Below are 23,135 nucleotides of genomic sequence, written 5' to 3' on the forward strand. Positions count from 1 at the left end.
TTTTCATCGAGATAAATCTGATAAAAAGATAATTCGAAACAGACACGTAAGTTGCAATATATATTCCGCAATATAAACATTAAATTGGAGGTGAAATCGGGGTTGGGAGTTCTTCGAATTGAACATACGTGTTGTGATCCCAAATTGGCAACTTACTGTGACTTTGTAGTCCTTATTTTTCATGCTTGCTTGGACTTCACCTTTGATGACTCCCCTGGAATAAATAAAGCTTTGGACATGGTCGGATTTGAAGTGGTTTTCTCCGCGATCAAGCGACTTTCCGCTCTCCAGAAAAGAAAGAAACGAGTGAGCATATCGATAAAGACGCCATGTTTGAAGTATGAGTTTAAACTGTTTAGACCAGAAACCGGTCCCTAATCTAAATAAACCGGAATAATGACCATTTGTTTTATAATCAGAGATATCCTAGCTAATAAACACTACACCCGATTACTTGTGAGGGGAATGCCACGAATTTCTTACAATCGAATAGAGTTCCTTTAATTTTTTCCCACGATGTGATGTTGAATTTTTTGACTGCATACACGTTTCCCAAATTTCGCCCATCTTTTGTTTGAATTATATATTACTTGTGGAATATGATAAAACGGATAACAGAACGTAAAAATTAATGGATATAGAGACCCTGATCACTTATAGAGCTTACAATAATTGTAAAACGTTTTTAGTGAAAAACGCAGTGCATGCAAACATGTTCCTCGCAGTCCATCTTACAAACATGATCTATTATGAATAAAAGTCAGTTTTTTTCTTGTCAGCTAAAGACTTCTTCTAAAAATAAACTCTATGGTTTCATAAGAAGAAAAACACTGTCATTAGGATATTCATAAAACTTAGTGACTATCCACTAAGTGGGTATTTGCTTGTGTTATGCACAAACTATAACATCATAGACGTTTTTTTTTTGTTATTAAAACAAGAAAGGATATGAATATTAACTCACTAATCCTGTTGCTTGCTGAAAATTAATCCGAAAGCTTCATTTTCTCTCTTAAAAATTCAGCACTTCATAATGTGGTAGACCCTTTTCGCACCTTATATTGAGGTTTAAGACTTAAAGCTTCTTTAATTATGTGACTTTTTCGTTTTTAACTGTAGTCATTTTGTTCCCTCTGTTGATATTGCTTTTAAATGAAGCCTAGCGTTTTCTAGAAATAGAATATCATATTCTTAAATTAATCTTCTTTCTTTGTCAGCAGCCTCAATCGGCATTTTTCAAAAGGCAAACTCACAAGGGCTGTCGTACATTCGGAAAGGAAAATCGAACGTCAGTCTTCTGGTTGTTTCGATTTACTTCTCGTGCCGCAAAAAAAAAAAAAAAAACCCCGTCGCGATTGCGGTTGACAACCACGTGACTCGCGTTGTATAAAGAGCGTGCCACGAGTCATGTGTTTGAAGAAGAAAACCATGAAACCTCTTACGAAGGAAGTGTGATCGATATTATCTGATGACCATGTTTTGGAATAGGCCTTTTGGTGCATCTGTCTATAACAAGGTCATCTCTCTGTTTTAAGATTAGCGTGCTCTTTGGTGTTCACTTCGCGAGCCGATAATCAAAGCGAAATTGGCTGGACCGTTGGCCAGTACCGTGTGTTGTTCTTAGCGTGCTGTGCACGGGGAAGTTGTACAATGAATTCCTTTGTCTGTTCTCAAATAAAGACAATTGGGTTGTTCTTTACGTTATTTGGTAAGTCAAACGGTAAATTATCAGTAAGAACTTCGAAGGGATTGTGACTGAATTTATTTTGTTTTATTTTTTCTGATCATCAACTAGCGTATGCTGCGAGTGAAGACACAGTTTACTTTTCTACTAAACCCAAAGATAAGGAGATATTTGTTGGTAAGGATGTGCAGTTTGATTGGGAATATGTTGTGAAAGACGTGCAAGATGTTCGATTCGGGGTTGTTGTCGGAAAAAGATATGTGGCCTTTCTAGTTAAGACTAAGAACGGAACTATACAGAACAACCTCTTGGAAGACGTTGGATGGGTTCGGAACAGAGTCGAGATCGTCCCTGACAAGAAAGCGAGTTTTAAGATTAGGAATGTTGAATTGGAAGACTCCACGACTTTCTTTTGTCAAATTAAATATGGAATTGGAAAGACCGAAACCGATGCAGTGAAGCTGTCCGTTGTTGGTGAGTACAATGCAAGGAATTTTCCTTATTCTCCGGTTATTTAGACTTACGCTCGCGTAATTTGAATTTTTTTTTGGTCAGGGCACAGGCTTACCATCTTAAATATCTGTGGTTTCGGGTTTCTATGGTAATGGGTTCCTGTGGCATTTACATAGCCGTTATCAATGAAGTTCAAATGTATTGCCTCTAGAGTCTGTCCCTAGTAATTAGTCTTCAAAAACAATCAACTCCGAATAAAGATTAATAGTTTATTACCTGTTTGGAAGTGTTTTTTTTCTGCCAGAAAGTCTCAAAATCGCTCGTTTGGGGCTTTCAAACTGAGTTCGGCGGTTAATTCGGCTCGCTCTTCCCAGCGAAGAAATGCGACATTAGGGAGGCAGCTTAGGCCTCCAGATCCCACACCACCCTCGTATTCGAGACAAAAGTGTTTTACCTTGTAGGTCTTTTTTTCTCACCGAAATTCAACAGGCCACAGAAGGATTATCCAGCTGTTACGGTGACTCGGTTTTGAATCATTCCATTCAACGGTTTACGAGAAAATGAAACGCAAAGTCGTAGATTTGGAGCTGGAGCTCTTCTAGGATCCGGACATGAGGGGTCATCAAAGGAATTCCAAACATGAGCTTCGGTTATCGTATCTAACACTCAAAGGGTTTTCCTGGGAATGTGGACAAAAACTTTCTCGATTCTTATTGGTCGATCTTGGCTTACGACATCCGCCAGAAATACAAAGTAGCGCCTTTGGAGTTCCGACAGAGGATACAATTTTTCAGATTTTTCAGATTTTTATACCTCGGGTAAGGTGGCTGGGTCCGAAATTTTGAAGACTGATTACTAGGGACAGATTCTGGAGGCAATATATTTGAACTACATTGATAAGGGCACAGGAATCCATTACCATAGAAACCCGAAACCACAGATATTTAAAATGGTAAGCCTGTGGTCAGCGTTTCAGATCAGAAGTAGTCGCGGAGGATATTCAAAACAGTCTTAAAAATGTGTAAATTAATATTGCCTTAATGACAGAGTGAATTTCTTTTTGAACATAGTAAACGGCCGTTGATTTTCCTAGTTTCCTTTTTCGAAGAAACCGAATATTATACAGGGTGATAAATGGCTGTAATGTAGCGGCGAGTCCCTAGAGATATAAATGAACAGATATAACTTATTATTCAAATGGATCAAGTTTGCATCATAATCGTTTTATTAGTGACTTCTGGAGAAGTCCCAATTCCGGTAAACAGGCCAGACCACATCACCGTAATCTCGTGAGTGGGTTCTTTAACGTTCCCTGCCTAACCAAATTAACTAATTAATAGATGCAGAAGACGGGACCTACGGTTTATTCGTCCTTATCCGAGAAGACTAGAATGTCTATCCGTTTCTTGACATTATAGAAAGGTAGCGCATTCTCCTCAGTTATTTTAAGACCTTGAGTGTTGGTCCGGCCGGGGCTCGAGCCATCGACCTCGACCTCCCGCACAACAGTCCAGCGCTTTAACCAATTGAGCTAACCGGGAGGCGGTTAGGGAACTGGGAAGCGGAATTAGCAAGTTTTTAATTGCATCGAACAAGAAAAAATTTTATTTGTTTGGATTCTAGCACGTAACTGACTATTCTGTTGATATGTGGACAAATCTATTCTAAATGCACCTATTTGGACAGGCTATATTGGTAGTAGAACATTTCATGGATATCGCGTTCGAATTAGCAAGTTGTTAATTGCATGCCGGAAGAAGAAAAATTTTTATTTGTTTGGATTATAGCACGTAAGCGACTATTCTGTTGATATGTGGACAAATCTATTGTAAATGCACCTGTTTGGACAGGCTATATTGGACGTTTGTTCGTCAAGGAATTTTATTTAGGAAACGTTTTTATGTTCGCGTGACTTTCAGTTTGTTCTACCATTCTAGTGCGTTCTAATATAAAATCAACATGAGAATGGCAGCAGCTGTTCGCCGATTTCTAACCTTCGCGAAGCGATTCTAGTTCTGGATTAGCATTTCCACATGCGTCAAAGTTTTTCTTCGAACAATTTTAGACCACGAACTGTCAGCATCGTGTTTTATTTGTGATACATTCAGATAAGGATCAATTTGCTGTAGTTTGCGGTGTCTTCCGTTTTGAGACCCAACCGTGAAAACGTTTTTCCTGAAATGTTGTTTTCTTTGCTTTTAATTTTTTTTTTTGGTAAATCGTTCCATGAAAAGAACTGAAATAGATGTTTTCCTCCGATTTGACAATTAAAAGAAAATTGCCCTCTGGCCAACTTTTCTTGACGATATGGGTTCTGTTTATCATGGCATTTGGCTATCTCATTTTATCTACATTATAATTCTTCGTATATGTAATTTGTTTCTTCCATTTTCTGAAGACAGGGGCTCAAAATCCACAAATTTGACTCAGTCATGAAATTATAATTTTGTAACTTCAATACACATTTTTTTTTTGTAAAATCTGTTCTTATAAACATCCCTTGAAGCTTATCTATGACTTCTGTCGAAGAAAGGAGAAAATTACGACCATTGGGTTCACCAAAAACCCAAAATTGAATATTTAAGTTCGATATGAAAGTTTGTCAGTATAATCATAACTTTTTTGTTCTGATGAATATTTATACAAGTCTTGTGTAATTTTGTTCTCAATTTTGGTCAAAGTGCTGTTCTCTTGCCTGTCTTTCTAAAGCCATCTTAGGGGAAAATATTTAGTGAAGCTAAGGATCATTGTAAAAAAAAAAGTGGTGAATAATGATGTTTGTTTGAGGCAGAAAGGAAGTTGAGTGAGACTGCTTTCGCAATCATGGTCAAAACCAATTAAAATACTATATAATCTATTATGAAAATTATAGCATTTATGGGAAATTTTAATAAATGTAGGTTTTGTTTTTCTTTTTGGCAACTTGCGCAATAAAATTGTGTGGAAGAGAATTGGGACTTTCTATGGAGTAAAATGTTACATGATTGTCTATATGTATCAGATAGAATATTTTCTTGCTTTTAACTACAAAAACCTCAATCTCTTCACCAAGATGAGGTATCATGAAATTTTGATTATCTTCATTGAAAACCTTAAAACCATCCTCATAGAAAAATTTTATTGAGACTACACAGCTGGAAAGAAATATATTTTATACCAGTAGTAATAATTATTTAGTGTATAAAGGAAGTGGTTACTTGAGAATACATGAAGACACTAACTGAAAAACATTTAATAGTGAATTTAACTATTAATATGATCATAGGTTAAAGAAGATAGATTTCTTTATGGTATGCAACTGGTAGAATGAGCGAAGTGAAAGAATTTTTACCCTGTAGAAATTGCGTTTGGTGTGTAAATTGTGAAATGTTGCTTTTAGTCAGCTTTCTAATGTTAATGTCTTCATTAATGATTAAAAACCATTAGCTTGCATTTTGTGGTTGGTGAATATGACTACAGATAAAAGACATTGATTCATACAGACTCTCATCGTGTCTGAAATTAAACACTTTCTTTTTTCACTTTTTTAATAAGCTCTTTACCACAATGGTCACTAATGGGAAGCAAAGGTGCACTAGGGCTTCTTGAGAAGCTATTTGAGATGGCCATTTTACATCAACTCAGTTGATGAAATGACACTTATCTTTGAAAGATTATTTCTCTTTGGAATCTCAAAACAAACTCTCTGTCGTAACTTCAAAACTCTTTCTCAATAGTGGGGGTAAAAAGTGAACAGTTTTTGGAACATAACCGTGTTCTCCTTTACAAACAGTAATTGGTAAAATTTACCCCCTGTGGTACATCTTTTTACAGCCTAAAATTGCTTGTAATTCTTGAAAATTTGACAGGAAAACTGAAGGATTGCTGACCACCAGTTTAAAATTTTTTTTCCTGTCATGTTTAGAATAAGGGAGAATAATGACGTAGTGTACAATCAACAACAGCAACAACAAGAAATTCATTTTTTATTTACTTAACAATTAAAATACATAATAATAATGTAAAAATTTCTACCTGCAAATTGAAATAGCAAAGCTATAATTGTGTACTTGGAAATCATCTCCTTTTAGCTCCTGATTGTTACAATAATTCATGCTTTATTTTTGTCATATTCTAGATCTCTTGATAGATGAGGCTGCCTCTGACACCAGTGAAGAGTCTTGGCTAAACCACAAGATAACAGTAGTTTGTGCAGTAAAGATTCCAGAGGGCCACAAAGCAACGTTCTCATGGATGCACATTCCATCTTACAGGACAGTACCCAAGAGATTGCATGATGACACAGGTAGCAAAAGCTACCTTACAATGATCACCAAACAAGATGTCGAGTTTGAGACGCTGCAGTGCCGAGCTGAAAACCGTGCCACTGTGAAGTACCATAAAATCGATATAAAAAAGCTGAGTATGTATTATGAACTTTGTAATCCCCAACATCATGGGATTAATTCTCCCATCTGTCTGTCTTTCAATTTCTAGAAATTTAGCTCTGAGAATCTGGTATTACCCTTATTTGTACTTAATTTTGCAATTTTGGCATGACAGTTTCATGGGATTCAGTTTAATTTTTGGGATTTCAAAAGGCCAATTTGAGGATAGGTTATTAAATTCATGGTTCAAGGATTCTTAACTTCATTTTGTTTTTCATAACCTCCAGTTGTTGAAATGTTACAAGAAACTTGTGAATGAGAACTACAAGAAACCAGTGAATGGCAATTTTGAGGACTGCACAAAAGATATTCTCTGGAATGTGCACATGAGTCTTGTGATTTAGATGAAGATGATTACCGTATTTACACGTGTATAACGCGCGCCCATGTATAATGCGCACCCTTGTTTTTAACCTAATTTATCAGAAAAAAATGTTTTTCACAGCAGAAAAGACAAGTTAATATATTCGTACAATTATTTATTAAGACAACAAGAATAAGAAATTTACTATATCGTTAACATCAATATCTTTTGCCACCTAGTTGTTTATGACATTATTGATATCAAACTTTAGGACTTCAAGCAAGGCCTAGCTAATTTTACGATTCCATGGCCCGGTATATATTATGAGTGAGCAACAATATGACCGAAAAGTATCGAAGATTTTGTGTCATGTCCACGGCAGGCGGACCAGGCTCTGTCACAGGCGCCTCTGTCACAAGTTCTTTCACAGTAAATTATTATAGAGTTTGTATAGTGGTTTAGTTGGATTTGCTTTCGAGCTCCGTAAATATAAAGTTGTGTGAAATAATAAAAAAAATAAAGTCTTACCTTCATACAGAGTAGTCTGTGCTGTTCTTGTCGCGATTTGAGGCCGTTTTGCTGTGTTAGTGCTAGGACATTGAGCTGAAACACAGCAAAATGGCCTCAAATCGCGACAAGAACAGCATAGACTACTCTGTATGAAGGTAAGATTTTATTTCTTTTATTATTTCACACAACTTTATATTTACGGAGCTCAAAAACAAGTCCAACTAACCACTATACAAACTGTTATAATAATCGCCATATATCCACTGTGAAAGAGCCTGGTCTACGAGTGTCATATCGTCATATTTTTAGAATTTTCAAATTAACGCTATCCAATTTTAAGGCCGTATAGACAAACAACAATATATCCACGATGAATTCCACTGCGTGTGCTTGCTTCACGTAAGAAATTGGCGCGTTTTCGCTTATAACAGCAAATCAAGTACTGCGTTTAAATATATTTCTTGCTCGCTTTCGTGCTTCCCATTGAAAAATTCCATGTAACATAAGATCTCTTCACACGCGGCCAAATTTGCACATTCCCTCTGAAATCTGATCCACGTGCCTGTTTGCACACTTGCGAAAATGTTAAGCGAATTTTATCTTTCCTTTTGATTTTAGAGTAAAAACTTAATGTCCACCTATAATTTTTCGTTGAAAATAGGTTATTTAATCAAAGCTTTAAATGTGTTACTTTTCGGTTGTGTTTTTAACGTATGCAAGTTAGGACGTGCGTGAGAAAAAGTGCGCATTCTACACGGGTAAATACGGTATCACATTACACAGGATACATGTAGAACTTACCTGTAAAACTGGTTAATAATTTTGATGCATAGCCTGTTGTGGTTTTTTATTACATGTTAATAATTTTTTTCTGTGATTTGAATGTTCTTACAATTCCACATGTGAGCATTTTTATTTGTTGGTCTTCACTTAATTTGCAATTCTTTACAATCACATAAAATCACGAAATTAAGTACCAGTAAGGAAGGTTAAACATGATATTTCAGCTTGAAACGGTATATGAGAAGGAGAAATTCCTTTCATACGATAAGTTAAATTATAATAATATATTAATTTGGACTCTGGTACTTGATGTCACCATTAACATCATTTTGTTTTTGTATCATGTAAAAACAAATAGATTCCATTTTGCGGAATTTCAAGCTTTTGGGTTACTTGTAGGTTTCTAATCACAGGTTAACTGAGAGTCTTACATGCAGGTTGTAAGCTATAAATGATATCAGGGAGGAAATCTCTCCAACTATCAACCCAAGTGTACCCATGCTTTTTTGTTGTTATTGTAGGTCCACCTTCATCAACAAGAAACCTTAAAACACAAAGACGATTTGACCAGAAAAGTGCAGAAATCTATATGCAACTTGAATGGGATCGCCCTTCGACAGATGGTGGCACAGAAATCAAACAATACATAGTCCAATACGTGGCTGACGGTCTCCCATGGAAGTCACCAAACACAGCCAAAACCACAAGCACAGAGTATAGTGGCCTGAGGCTTCCAAAGGGAAAATACAATGCAAGAGTGAGGGCACAGAACAAAGCAGGTCTAGGGCCACCTTCAAATGAAGTACTTATAGGTCTTGGTAAGTTTCTATACTTGTGACTCTCTTTATTTAATATTTACCGAAACAGTGCGGTACACTCGTCGCTCACTTTCGCTTCCACTCGAGAAATACACCGTAAATTAGTTTTATCTTTTCTCTTTTAATGTCCTCGACGTTCTTACACTTAACCCTCAGTAAAAACTACGCCCTTCTCCAATTACAGCTGTCAATCATACCGAAAGTTAAGAGTCACACCATTTCCTGTCACGCTCCCCTAAAAATCAACTCTGTAAATTTAAACTCTGTAAATTTTTTCTCTCAGATATGGGTCCAGTTCTCAGAACTCTAAGTTCAATCAAGTGTTAGATTCACGGTTAGCAATGAGCTTGATTTTCGCTCTCACATCATTTGCTGCCCTTCTATTCAGTACCCTTCTGATGGGTTCTTGCGCTTCAACCTCGTTCCCCTCTGCTGGTTCCTTGCAACAACTTCTTAAATCGAGGGGGCATACCAGCTGAAGTGGGCGTCGGATCTTGTTTCCGTTGAGCAGTAGGACAACTCCCCTCACAACTCCATCTCTTCCTTTGACTTGTTGAACCACCTTTCCTTTCTTCCATTCCCCTCGGTTCCTGTTCTCAACTACCACTAAGACTATCTCTCCTATCTCGGGCACTTGTTGCTTGTCCTTCCTGTTAACTCTGTGTGCCCCCATGAAGCTGTAGACATACTCTTTCTGCCAACGATGCCATACGTGTTCTCTGGCGTTCCTTTAGACGTCTGTGCAGCTTGGTAACTTCCTCCTCGTTAATTTCAATATCCGCTAAGCCAGGAGCGTCTTGGCCCCACATGAGTACGTTTGGCGTCAAGGTTTGTCGTTCGCCCTCGTCACTCTCAACCTATGTTAGGGATCGGTTGTTGAGGTGCTTCTCGATGTTCATGACCACCGCTTCAAGTTGTTCAAAGGTGAGATGTGTGTTTCCTAAAGTTTTGTATGCTGTTTTCTTGACTTCCTTAATAAGCCTTTCATACATGCCTCCCCACCAGGGAGATTTAATGGAGAGGTTAAACTGCCATGTAATCTCTTGCTGCGCGAGGAAATCTTGCAACCTCTCACTGTTGCGAATCCTCTTGAGCCATGTTGCCGTTGCCTTAAATGTTGCAGTGTTGTCTGAAACAAATCGCTCAGGTCTCGTTCGTCTTGTTATAAAGGCATTTAGCTTCCTTTGGAATTCCTCGGCAGTTTAGGTTCTGGTCAATTCCAGGTGTACCGCTCTTGGTGTAGCACAAGTGAAAATTAGTATCTATGTTTTTTCCTCCCTTGTCTTATTTCCTTGGTACTTCAGCGGTCCTGCTAAATCCACACCTACCTACTGGACAGGCCGACTGACCTTAGTGCGAGACTCCGGAAGGGTGGAAGTGATTGGCGCTCCATATGGCTTGCAATTGGTAGAGAACACCTTCCATACATTGCAGTTACATATCTCTTTCTTCACCAGAGTGCAGAGTCGAGGTATCCACTATTCTTCTCTCAAGGTTAGTAGTATGGAAAAGGGGGTATCTAGGACAATATATGGAGGTGTGCTGTTTCGGTCTTCGTCACGCGCCTCACGATGCTCCTAGGCACAGTCACACTTTTCAACTGCTTCCTCCACTTGGTCCACTGTTTCCATAAGGGATCTGAAGTTTTTGTATTTCATCCGTTCTTTTCATCACACGCCTCTCTATAGATCCGTTTTTCCTCCACAGTAGTCGGTGACAATATGCCAAGGGGGTCGTAAATGCTGCCTAGGTGGCTGAGAATAGTTTTGTTGGTGACCTGCTCTTCTTCAGCGTGTCGTCGAATAGTTAATTCGAGCGTGTCGTTTTCTTTGTCCCAACCGAGTCCAAGTATCTTGCTTGGATTAGTCATCCCGTCACTCTCTATTTCTAGAGGATTGGACTCCCATTTGTGTACTGGGAAGCTTCACAGCATGAAAAATCAAATCTACGTGAGCGTAATGACAGCGTAAAGTCAGCGTATAGTTTAATTTTACACCTTTACGCGTACATATAAAGTTGGCGTAATGAAACACCAACTTTACCTAACACCTTTTTGTTTTGCGTAAAGCTTGTGTAAACCCTACTTTAAGCTTGTGTAAAGCTAAAATACAAGCTCCTTTACGCCAAATATATATGTACATAAACGCTCTGGAAACGTTAAAAATGCCGGTAAATACAACGGTAATCGGGAAATTTTTCTTCCCAATTTTTTGCACTTAGGATGTGAATTTTTCAGCCGCACCGGCATCATCACTGATGAATACGAACCATCCGCTTTATATGGCTCTTACCAGATGCACGGCCAAGTTACTCGTGTTGTACTAGTCGTGAACGATTATTTCGGCCTTGGTGGGGCACATCAGCACGGCGTAGCCAGCAAGGTCTCGTTTCCGCTCTCAGTTTGAGTTCAACTTTAAAATATAACGAGGTTGATGTAAGCACCCTCTCTAATCGCCAGCTCCACGTTAAAGATGTGGTAGCTGTTGAGAACTGTAAAACAGTTCTCTCATGGCATGCGTATGGCATGCAAAAAATTGTAAAAAACACTAATGACAGTACTAAAGCACACGCACAATCCCCAGGTACGGCTCATATCGTACGTATGCGCACAACCATATCACCCGTAAAGTGGCAGCCATGGACAGCTGTTTCGCCCTTGTTGTGGCTTATTAGCATGGCATAGCCAGCAGGGTCTATATTTGCATACGCATGCTTTTGAACGAATCAATTGCAGAGTCTTCATCAAGTTTTAGTGATGGAATTGAAAGTTATTGACATACAATAAGAATATATTTACATACCGACCTTTAGTATGCCTTTACGTGAGTAGTATAAATTTGATCTTTAAGAGCACTTTAAGCGACGATGTAAACAAACGTAAGGCTGATTCGACACCCTTATGCTAGCTTTAAGTCAACTTTACGTACCGACCGTGTAAATTGATCTTTAATCACCTTTAAACAACTTTAAATGCTAGCGTAAAGTTGGTCATTCAACTTTAAGCAAATTTACGCCATATTTACGTTTTCGTAAAGCTGCATTTTCAAGCCGTGAGCTTGCCTCCTCCAATATCTGGGTGGCTTCTGATTTGAATCTTTCCATTTCTTCTAAACCTTAACCAGTTTTCATTAGGTTATCCACATAGGTGTTCTCCCGCAGCATTTGAACAGTTTCCCAGACCTCTTCTGGTTGTTGGTTGTAGTGATGCTGTAAAGTGGCTCCTAGTATGAATGGGCTTGCCTCTGCTCCGAAAGGTGCTCGCGTGAGTCGGAAGTGTTCTTCTAGTCCATCTTTCTTGAATAGGAGGCGGAATCGGTATCTCGGTCCTCTTCCTTTATTCCAATTTGTAAGAACGCTTTTTCTATGTCACCACGTAAGACATCGGTCGACATTCTCGCCCTGATCAGTATGTCCCACATGAGAGGCTGTAAGGGTGGTCCTCTATACATGCAGTCATTGATACTGTTCTCGAGGTAGTGAGGTTTTTCACTTGCACAGAACACCATCCTGACCTTTGTAGTAGTTGCATCTTCTCGAATCACTGGCTTGTGTGGCATGTAGAACACACGGTCCCCTGTTGGACGATAGGAAACCTTTTCAATGACTCCGCTTTCTTCCTGGATCACTATAATCTTCTCATACTCTTTCTTTAGCCTTATGTTCTGCTCTAACTTCTTGTATGCTCTTTGTAGGCTTTGTCTGCTTTGTGTCTCGTTTTTCTCCGCTAATTTCCGTCCTGGGATCCAGGGAACGTTGACTTCGTATCTCCCATCTGTCTTTCTTGAAATTTTCTCAACGAACTCCGTGTGTACGTCCAGCTGGGAGTTTTATCCCCGATCTTCTACTCCTAACACTTCCAGACTGTACAGCTGCTCGTAATCGCTTGACTCTCTGGTGAATAAGCAGTCACCTGTGCACAATCACCGCCATGAGTGACCCACCCTAAGGTCGTCCCCTCGACTATCGGCTGTCCAGGTTTCCCTTTAAAAACATCTTTCGTTTTAATTCGGCAATAGGTACTGTCTCCCAGGATCACATTGATTGTGTTCTTGTATCTCCCGTGTTCTTATAGAATCTTTTGTCTTTTGTGTGGTCATATTTCCATTTCAAGGTGCATAAGTCTGGTCTTCGAATGGTCGTGAAATCTGCCATTTTTGCTCCCTTGACTTCGATTCTCTCTCTCGCCTTCCCATCCATTGCATCTATGGTTAGGTCGAAAGTAGCCGTGGATTGTCTCTGCGTTCCGCTCAACGTGACGATTTTCCGGGTTTCGTGACGTACCGGGCTCAACTTAAGCCTCTTGATTGCTTCCGCCGAGATGAAGTTTCTTCCAGATCCCGTATCTAAATACGCCCATAGTGTTTTTCCGTCGATCTTAACAGGGATGATAGCTGGGAGTGTATCCTCGGTCGACGGCGTGTACACAGTGAGTAGAGGATTCTCGTTTTTGTCACAAATACTTGTGTGGTGTTTCCCTTTGCACTTGAAACAGCCACGGCTTCGACATTGTTGGCTAATGTGTCCCGTTCTTCCACAATTGTAACACAATCGGTTATCCCTTAAAAACTTCCTTCTGCTCTCTAATGTCTCGTACGTTTCGCAACGTTCTCCCCGGTGGCTTTGTTTGCAGTAGAGGCAGGCGGGTGCTATTTTCCTTTGATATGATTGCTGTTTATCCTCTCCTTCTGCAGCATACCGGAGTCTCACTTTCCTTTGGTTTTCTCGAGCGGATCCAGGCTGTTCTTCCACTCTGTTCCTCTTCAGTCCTTTTCACCTGAAACACTATAAAAATATTGCATTGAGATTTAACTGGCCGATGCAGTGCACCCATATAAATCTTGAAGTTTATCTGAGATTTGCATCACTGCAAGTCTTACCCTTTGCTCACAAAACTGAAAGGGAATGCATTGACTAAAGCTTTTTAGTGACTTTTTAGTGACTTTAGCAACTGCTACTTCTCCCTTTGTTTCTCAGTGGAAAGCATGCTAACAACGGAATTCTTCAGAGCACCCCAAGGCGTTTCACTAAAGTTACCATAGGGGGGGGGGATTCTTCATGGCGGCAGCACTGCGGCTTTAGAGCAGTGTTCCTGTAAGCATTAGATCTGCTTGCACCAAAAGTGATTTTAAACGGAAACTTTCGTTTCATCCGGCGCAGGCTAAAAGCCGAAAAAGACAGGTAACATGAGTTTTCTAAAAAATTCACAGACGGGGCAGAAACTGCACCTCCCCCCCCCCCCCCCAACTACTTGACCATCATTTTTACCGTCCTGCGGAGCAATGCGTGGATTATCTGACCCACAATCTGCCCAACAGTCAGCTGTATTAATTTCTTCATTGAACTGAGCTAATCCATCTGCTAAGCAAACGTAGTATTCTCTGTCATTTTCTGCAAAATGTCCAAGTATAAAAGTACACAGTGGGTTTGCAAATATCGGCGAAACGGTTGTTGTATTGACCACTTTCATAAATGGCTGCTGGATTAATATTCTTTTGTTTAAATATAAATTAGCCCTACTGGCCTCGCTTGAGATAATGTTTTCTTTTGAATTCTGTACTGGAGAACGAGTCCAGAGGGGCTAATTTAAATTTAAACAAAAGAATATTAATCCGGCAGCCATTTATGAAAGTGAATAAAGGCTGATAGTTTCTAAAGAAACTGTTTGGGGCTGCGTCGGTGGGGGTAACGAAATAATTTGGATATATCAACAAAGTTGAAATGATAAATTGGCCACCGTAACGATCACAAAAGCTGACGTTTCGAGCGTTAGCCCTTCGTCGGAGCGAATAGAGGAATTGTGGGTTGTGCGTGCTTTTAAAGGCTGAAAATGGAGCTACGTTATTGGTGAGAACATGGCAACGAGAAAAACACGAATAAATTAGCGGATTGAAAAGCGTTCGTTGATCCCTGTGGGATTTAGACTGCCGGTTTGAAAGATGAGCTTTTGTTCAAGAGTTTTACGGCTTTCCGTGCTACCTAAGTGTAAGGAAAGACCCCAGATTGCCATATGTTGCTTAGAATGATTAGGTAAATTAAAATGTCTAGCGACTGGTTTCGATGTGTCCTTGTCATTCCTTTCCACGTCGCGAAGGTGTTCTCGGAATCGGTCACCTAGTCTTCTGCCTGTTTCGCCGATGTATATCTTTTTGCAATAAGTGCAAGTTATGCAATAGATTACATTGGCGGAGGTGCACGTGAAGTGATCGGTGATATTAGCGGATCGTTTAGGTCCCGATATTTTATCAGTGTTGTGAATGAAAGGACACGCTTTGCATCGTGCAAGAGCGCATTTAAAAGTGCCTGGTTGGTAATTAGTCTGAAAAGAACTTCTGACCAAAAAATTGCCTATGTTTGTGTCACGTTTGAATGAAATGAGCGGAGGCAAAAGATAGTGCTTGTCTCTGGATCGTTTTGAAGTAATTTAAAGTTTTTAAGAATGATGGATTTAACTGATTGGTTGTGAGGGTGAAACGTGCGAGTGAATGGAATGCGGTCGGAATCTTCCTTATGCGACGTTTGTAGTGCTGAATGTCGATCAATAAGTTGGGCGCGGTGGTAACCCGCTTGAACGACAGAATCAGGGTAACCACGATTATCGAAAAACTGGCACATTGACACTGATTTGTGGTGGAAATCCGAGTCATCACTACATAAACGACGAAATCTTAGAAACTGAGAAAAAGAAATGGAATTCTTAACGTGAGATAGATGCGAAGACGAATATAACAAGTAATTATGCGAGTCTGTAGGTTTGTAATACACACTAGTACATAAACCGTTGCCTTCAATTGAAAGTTTGATGTCTAAAAAGGATAAAGAATTGTCGGAAATTTCCCAGGTATATTTCAGAGCCAAGTGAAAAGAATTGACTGCAGTTATGAATTGAGTGAGCTCCTCTCTGGTAGAGGAGGTAGCGCCAATACAGTCGTCAATGTAGCGACCGTAGAGTTCAGGTTTGGAGCCGTTGTATTGGCTGAAAAATTGATGTTCGACAAAACCTACAAAAAGATTGGCATAGCTAGGTCCCATTTTGGTGCCCATGGCTACACCATTGGTTTGTTTGAAGAAGTTGTTTCCGAATGAAAAACAATTGAGTGTGAGCACTAGTTCGGCTAAACGTAGTAGTGTTTCAGATTTAGGTTCCTTAACAGTACGTTGATTAAAAAAATGTTTAAGGGCCAGAAGGCCTTCGCCATGAGGAATGACAGTGTAAAGAAACGTAATATCCATGGTGAAAATAAGTTTGTTTTGGCCAAGGAAATTAAAGTCTCTAAAAATTTGAAGAGCGTGTTGGCTGTCTTTAATATATGATTGTCAAGTTTTGACGATGGGAGCCATAATTTTGTCTAGATAACTGGAGCTAAGTTCGGTAGGGCAACTGCAAGCCGAGACAATGGGCCGACCCGGGTTGTTAGGTTTGTGAATTTTAGGTAAAAAGTAAATACGAGAAGTTCTAGGAGGGGTTATGATGAGATTTTTTGCTGTGGCCGGAAATTCTTGTTTAGTTATGAGTTGGGTCTATTTATGAAAGTGGTCTATACCCCAGGTCCATTGGAAGAAAGAACTTTGAATTCGGCATTGTGTAGATTGGGTGCAGCCTGAGAGGTGATATGGTCAAAGAAAGTACCATTTTGGGACATTGTAGACAGATAAGCAGGCCATGTCAGAGTTAACCAGAACGCCTGAAAATCATTCAAGAGCTATTAAATTTTGCGTTATTACATAATGCGTTAGGAAAGTTATTACATTTCGCGTTGAAAAGTTATTACATATTACGTTAAGTGATTTATTACATTTTGCGTTGATGTTATTACATTTTGCGGTAATTGTTATAACATTTTTCGTCAGTATTACACTTTGCGGCGATTATTACATTCTGCCGGCGTGACAAACGTGAAAAATCAAAAACAGCTTTTGACAAGGGCAACCTCTATACGTCTAAGCATCCCTTGTTGCCCTATGACTTAGTCATCTAGCGCTAATGTTTGAAACTGCCGCTTCCCTAACATTATTTGTTAGACTTCATCGCTTGGCCGTTTTTATTTAATAAAAGTTTAAAACAAGTGCAAAATTCCCTTGTTCATTTTGAAAGCATAAGTGATTTCATGGAGCGAAAGTTGAAACGTTGTTGCAAAAAAATTAGGGATTTCGATGCTGTAGGACATAAATAAACACGACACTTTACCAAGTTTCAGGTGTATCTATTTTCCAAAGTATTCGTCGACAGTTTTCGCTAAACATTTTTAGAATTCCGTGCCTCCCGGGATTCACTGCTCAACATCGATAAATCCCTTTTGTTATTAAGATGAAGGGAATTGATAGGATTTTGCTTCAAAATTGCACTCAATTTCCGGACCATTTCTTCAACGAACGTCTTCATTTAAGAGGACTTAAGGATTTACAGCTTTTTCATGAATATTTTGAAGGAAAATAACCCCCAAGAATTCTCTTTCATAAACAAGAGGGGAAATTAAGAGATTAGAAGAAAATTATTTATCGCTTTGTTTGCGATCTAGTCGGTAAATTTGAGTGTCGAAGGCGATCAAAAAACGTGATATTTTCCCAAGTTTCAGATCCATGCTTGAAATCTTTAAAGTATTCATCGAAAATTTCCGCCCAGCAGTCGTCGATTTGCAGATCTCTCTGATAACAGTCATGTTTTTTACTGTTATCATTACTACATAATTTTCCCTAAATTATCTGGAAAAGAAAAACAACGAAAAAAGAATAGAATTCGCGAAAAAGCAAACATTACTGGTAACTATATTTTTACTTGACCGCTTAATATGCAAATGTTTGATTTTACTAAACAAAAGATTTTCCACAACTGATAACTTAAGACAACATTATTGTCCAGGTAAGGTTTTGTCGCCAATGCAAATCGGTCATTTGACGAAAGTCTTTTAACACGACGAACACTCCCTCAATCCTCGAAACATACCACTCGTTACAAGTCAAGAGTCTTTTAAATACTCGCTGCACTAAATGACCATGAATGAGAGCATCTCTAACGATTTGCTTGCTAATTCCACCAGGTCAGTCTTCTTTTGTCCAAGTAATCTACTGTTCATCTCGGACTCGCAAGAAAAAGTTTATCACCAGCTTGGAATCGCCATTACAGCCGTCGTGAGTCCAGTGACAATATTGATAAACATCCTAGTGATCTTGGCAATCAATAAGAATAGAGAGTTGCAGACGAACTCTTCCATTTTGATCACCAGTTTGACCGCCTCTGATATCTTAGTGAGTGCAGTTTCTGCCCCGTTGATCATCAGTTTGGATGCGATAATTCTTCGAGGAACTGTATCGAAGGAGATTGTGTGCAATATAAATGACATCAATAGATTCATGTTGAGCACTTTCTATCGTGCCTCATATTATCATCTAATTCTGCTCAGTTGGGAGAGGTATGTTGCGATTGTAAAACCTATCAAGTACAAGGTAATAGTTACAAAGAAACGCTTAACGAGATTTGCGCTAATCGCTTGGATAACAGCCCTCATATCACCGGTCTTATTTTTCGTAGTAGAAGCCCCTGGTGTTGTCGGTTGGATTCTACGTATTATATATGCCATTGTTCAATTAATCGCTTTTACCCTGCTGGTATATTTTTATTGCATGGTTTATATTAAAATACGAAAACGGAACCGAAGCCAAATCAGCCAAGTCAATGCTCTGATTAAAGCAAAGATCGAAAGAAGAATTGCCTTCACGGCGTTTCTGCTGACAGTTGCCACTTTTATTGCTATTGTTCCTATTGGGATTGTATACGTCTTAGCACTACGTTCGCCTTTTTTCCGTAAAATTTCAGTTTTGCGACCGGCGGAAATTTTCCTCCGGCTAAACTCCCTTGTAAATCCTGCGCTGTATTTTTATAGAAACAAAAGATACAGGAAGGCTGCACTTAAACTGTTGAGGTTTGGTACACAAAGGGAAATTCGGCCTACAGCTCACATGGGTCACCTTGAAATACAGCATCAATATTCCTCTCCGTCTGTAAATGTTAAAGAGCTTGTCTCTACAGAAAGACCTCAACACCTCACACGGTCACAGTCCTGGTCAGCGGACACGTGCATCGTCGCCGGAACAGTGACTGAGTCTGAAGAACCAGCGGTCGCGATAAAGGACAGAAGAATGTCATGTCCACCCTTGGTAAGGCATCAAAACCAATCTGAAGTTATCCAACCTTTCATCTGAACCGTCAAGGTGCAGATTGAACTTTCACCCAAAAACAAACAAGCAAATATATAGGAAGACAAAGTCATCGTGTGGTTGTAAAAATGTTCAGAAGTCACTTTGCAAAAGATCAAAGTCCTAGCATGAAAATGCGTCTCTTAAAACAAAGATCTCTCGTCATAAATTAATTGAAGTTAAGTCTCAGCGAAGCAACTCAGCGCCTGAACATGGTTTAGGGATTGATTGTGTAGCCGGAGAGAACCGTTTGACTTGAAGCGCGGGGAAAATGTAGGTGACCAGGTGCCAATTAAACTTAGTTTCATTTCTGATTGGTTGAGAGGGGTCCAATCACAAAGTAAAGGAAAACAGTACAATTCTAGGATCAGTTTCGACTTTTAGTAGCAGGTGAAAATGCCCTTCAAGGAAAGTCAGTATGGAGAAGCAGACTTCATGAACACTGCACGCAAGATGAATTCCCAAGACAATACAATGAAGACAGTTTTGTTTCCTCTAAAACTAAAAACCGTCTGCCTTTTTTAAGGTTTACTTCTTGGTGTATTTTCCCCAAAAGAGCTTAGATTTACAGATAATAGAAGGATGGGATGGGGGGCGCAATTCAACATGCTCCCCTTGGGGCTCATCTAAAGCTTGGCCCCGAGAGACAGGCTTTAATTGGAGATTAGCGATGACTGATAAAATTTTCTTTTCATTCTTTTCGTTCTATTTTACTGACAACAGCAGCATCATGGGCTATATTTTTACAAATTTATCTGGAGCCTATGTCAGTTTACATGTTTTAGAAACATATCTTTTAATCATAAAGAAATCCGATACTTTCAATGCTAATGCGAAACTGTTAGCGTAGTTTTTTTGTTTTTGTTATCTTTTTTTTTAATTAATAAAAGACGTAGACATAAAAGGTTTCATAGTTATTCCATTCAAGTCGTCCGACTGTGACAACTTAACTATCCCTATCAGTCACTATTGAGGATTGGTTGTGGCGTGGCCGAGTGGTTAGGGTGCTGGACTTGTAATCCGGTGTTCTGAGTTCAAGTCCTCTACCCGGCCACTTACTGGATTTTCTCTCGGGTGCGATGTTCCTCGGCTGCGCTCTGTAAACACCCACTGGTCTGCCTTCTGCCAGTGGGGATTTTCGAGTACTTAGTTAGGGAGGGCCATTATAAAAAATAATTACTTATTAAACTACCGGGCTACCGGTAATGTATTTCACCCTCGATCATAAATAAAGGTAATTTCTTTTTATTTTATTTTATTTTGTATTTTTTTTTTATTCTTTTTATTTATTTATTTTTGATATAGGTTGACCGCTTAAAAACGACTAAAAACACCATTTATATCATAATTGACTACTAAATGTATAAAAACTCTCTCCAAAATACTAGTAGCATTGATTTTGGGAGAGAAACACGGATTAAAAATTACTAGAAAGGGCTTCTTCTATTAAGTGAGCGTTTAGTACAGGTCGAAGACAATACAAACAGGCCGTTGGTACTCAGTAAAGGATGACCGCGACCGCTTAATGCAGATGGCCGCTTAATAGAAGGGAAGTGAGAGACAAAGATTTTTGGGATTTGCATAGCTGATGGCTTTGCATTAATACGGTGCCAACCTCCTTCCCACGGCTTTTCCCTCATTTGGGGGAGAGGGAAAAGCCCTGGGAACGAGGTAAATGCAGTGCCGCTTTATGCTGCTTGGTACAGGTTCGGTTGTAAAATGACAGAAGTGCAGATTTTGCCAATATTTACTTTTTCTGGTGCAGTTGATTTCACTGAGTATCTCCACCACTTGCTCTTAATGCAAAAACTGATCTGAGCACTAAATACCATCAGATAGATACATAGGAATTAATGGATGTTGATGGAATTATTTCTATCTAACATAATCAGCCCTAATCACTGCACGGATATCACGGATTTTATATCGACATCTAAGCGGAAGGAAGAGGGGCAGAGGTTAGGGGAAACGTCTTCTTGGAAATGAATAAATATATCCTCCCGAGTTGACGCTTCCAGTAAACCTTCTCCTAGTTTAAGATGAACAGCGAAGCGGCCTGGACAAGAGAAATTTGATGGAGAAAAGTTTACAAGCGTCTTCAGAGATAATCAAATTCATATCGACTAAGATCAGTCAATCGTGATGGCGCAGTTTAGCTTCCAAGTGGAAGGAGACAAAACTTACCAAAGATTTCTTTTCATTTTCCTTTGAAGAGCCTAATTTTCGTAGAAATAGTCAGTGTAGCTGTTGACCAATTAAATGTTCGCACAGATGTCTTTGTATTGAAACATCGGTGGAAAAAAAGAGAATATATCAACTTGATGAGAAATAATTTCCTAAGCTTTACAGAAAGAGAGTTTTTGTTTTATTCTTCTTTGAAAAATTATTGGTCACGCTAGCTATCGTACAGGTCATGCCCACTGATACAGTTCCTCGAAGAATTACTGCATCAAAAGTGATGTGTCATGGGGCAAGAACCCCACCCACTAAGAGGACTGTGATGGCTAAACTGGTGATCAGAATGCTAGAGTTGGTCTGCAACTCTCTTGTTTTCTTGGTTGCTAAAATCACCTTGATATTTGAAAAAACTCTAAGTGAATCTATGACGGTAGAAATGGCGATTCCAAGCTGCAGCAAAACTTTCCTTTCTAAGTCCTAGATAAAACAGCGGAGCACCTGGACATAAGAACTTCGATCGGGAAGAGTTTACAAGCGAGTCTTCAGAGATGCTCACATTCATGTTGACAAATGATCAGTCAGGTAATCATTGTGGCTCGGTTTACTTTCCATTTTGGAGTCGAAAGACTTAAAGGCTCACGAAATATTTGGTTATCATCTTCCTTTGAAAAGCCTTTTATCTGTTGACCGAAGCCGTCTTTGTGTTGAAGCGACGGTGACAGATCGGTGAGAAATCTTTCTGTTTTTTTTTTTTTTTTAATAGTCAACAAACATTCGTTTTGTTTGGAGATTGTTTTGTCATTTTGGTTGCCAAATGCTAGCTTTAAAAAGCGAGCTGTAAATCGGATACAAGTACCTCACCTCTATTAATATAATTGTCCAGGTGATCAGGAGAGCGATCCTTGCACTCCGATTGGTCGTGGATGCTCGTTTTTACTTTGCACTGTTATTGGCTTTTTGGGGTACGTTCCCTTCTCTTCATTGGTTGATATTAGTTACTACCCTGATTTGGTGTTATGACACTCGAGAACCTACTGTCCCAACCATCAAACCATCAAACAATTCTCCTCGTTTCTACTTGATTACACAATCAGTCGACAACTGTTGGTGCTGAATTGCGTCTAGCCTTGTAAAGAGAGTTTTCCTACACAAGAAATGAGTATTTGTTGCAAGTTTTTGATCTTGTCCGTTGTGATTCCTGAACTTCTTTACAAACATACAAGAACTTTCTGGGTGTAAGTTCAACCTGCACCATGACAGCTAGAGTGAGAGGCTGAATACCTTGACAAAGGTTTTCACGCCTGATTAAAGGTGGACATGACATTCGTCTCTTTACTAATGGTTCTCCACACATAGTCAGTATTCCAGCGACCATGCGTGTGTCCGCTGTCCAGGAATGTGACTGTGTGAGGCCTTGAGCTCTTTTGTTGCAGAAAAGCTCATTAACAGGTGGATAGGAATATCGGTGCTGTCTTTCACGGATGCCCGTGTGAACCACTGGTTGAATTTCCCGTTGTTTACCAAATCTTAACAGTTTAATTGCAGCCTTTCTGTTCTGTGTCCATAAAAATACAGCGCAGGATTCACAAGGGAGTTTAGCCGGAGTAGAATTTCCGCCCATCTTAAAACTGAGTTTTTACGGAAAAAAGGCGAGTATAGTGCTAAAACGCATGCAGCCCCTAAAGGAGTGATAGCAATAAAAATGGAAGCTGTCAGCTGAAACGCTGTGAAGGGAATTCTGCTTTCGATCTTTGATTTGATCAGAGCACTGACTTGGCTGATTTGGC

The 23,135-nt window shown here is 39.4% G+C and overlaps 1 protein-coding gene and 2 pseudogenes across 1 annotated transcript; 1 reads left to right on the forward strand and 2 right to left on the reverse strand.

Annotated features, from left to right (window-relative positions):
* Positions 1-1,755: 1,755 nt before the first annotated feature.
* On the forward strand, positions 1,756-6,650 carry LOC148720539 (uncharacterized; the record flags this gene model as incomplete). The annotated part of the gene is made up of 2 exons (XM_088739835.1): positions 1,756-2,158; positions 6,255-6,650. Coding segments are annotated over 2 exons (762 nt in total), but the record flags the coding sequence as incomplete, so codon positions are not given.
* A 1,980-nt stretch (positions 6,651-8,630) lies between these two features.
* On the reverse strand, positions 8,631-10,610 carry LOC148720540 (uncharacterized; annotated as a pseudogene).
* A 117-nt stretch (positions 10,611-10,727) lies between these two features.
* Positions 10,728-22,969, reverse strand: LOC148720541 (uncharacterized; annotated as a pseudogene).
* Positions 22,970-23,135: the final 166 nt, after the last annotated feature.

Source organism: Stylophora pistillata, chromosome 11 (assembly GCF_964205215.1).
Source record: "Stylophora pistillata chromosome 11, jaStyPist1.2, whole genome shotgun sequence".
NCBI lineage: Eukaryota > Metazoa > Cnidaria > Anthozoa > Scleractinia > Pocilloporidae > Stylophora > Stylophora pistillata.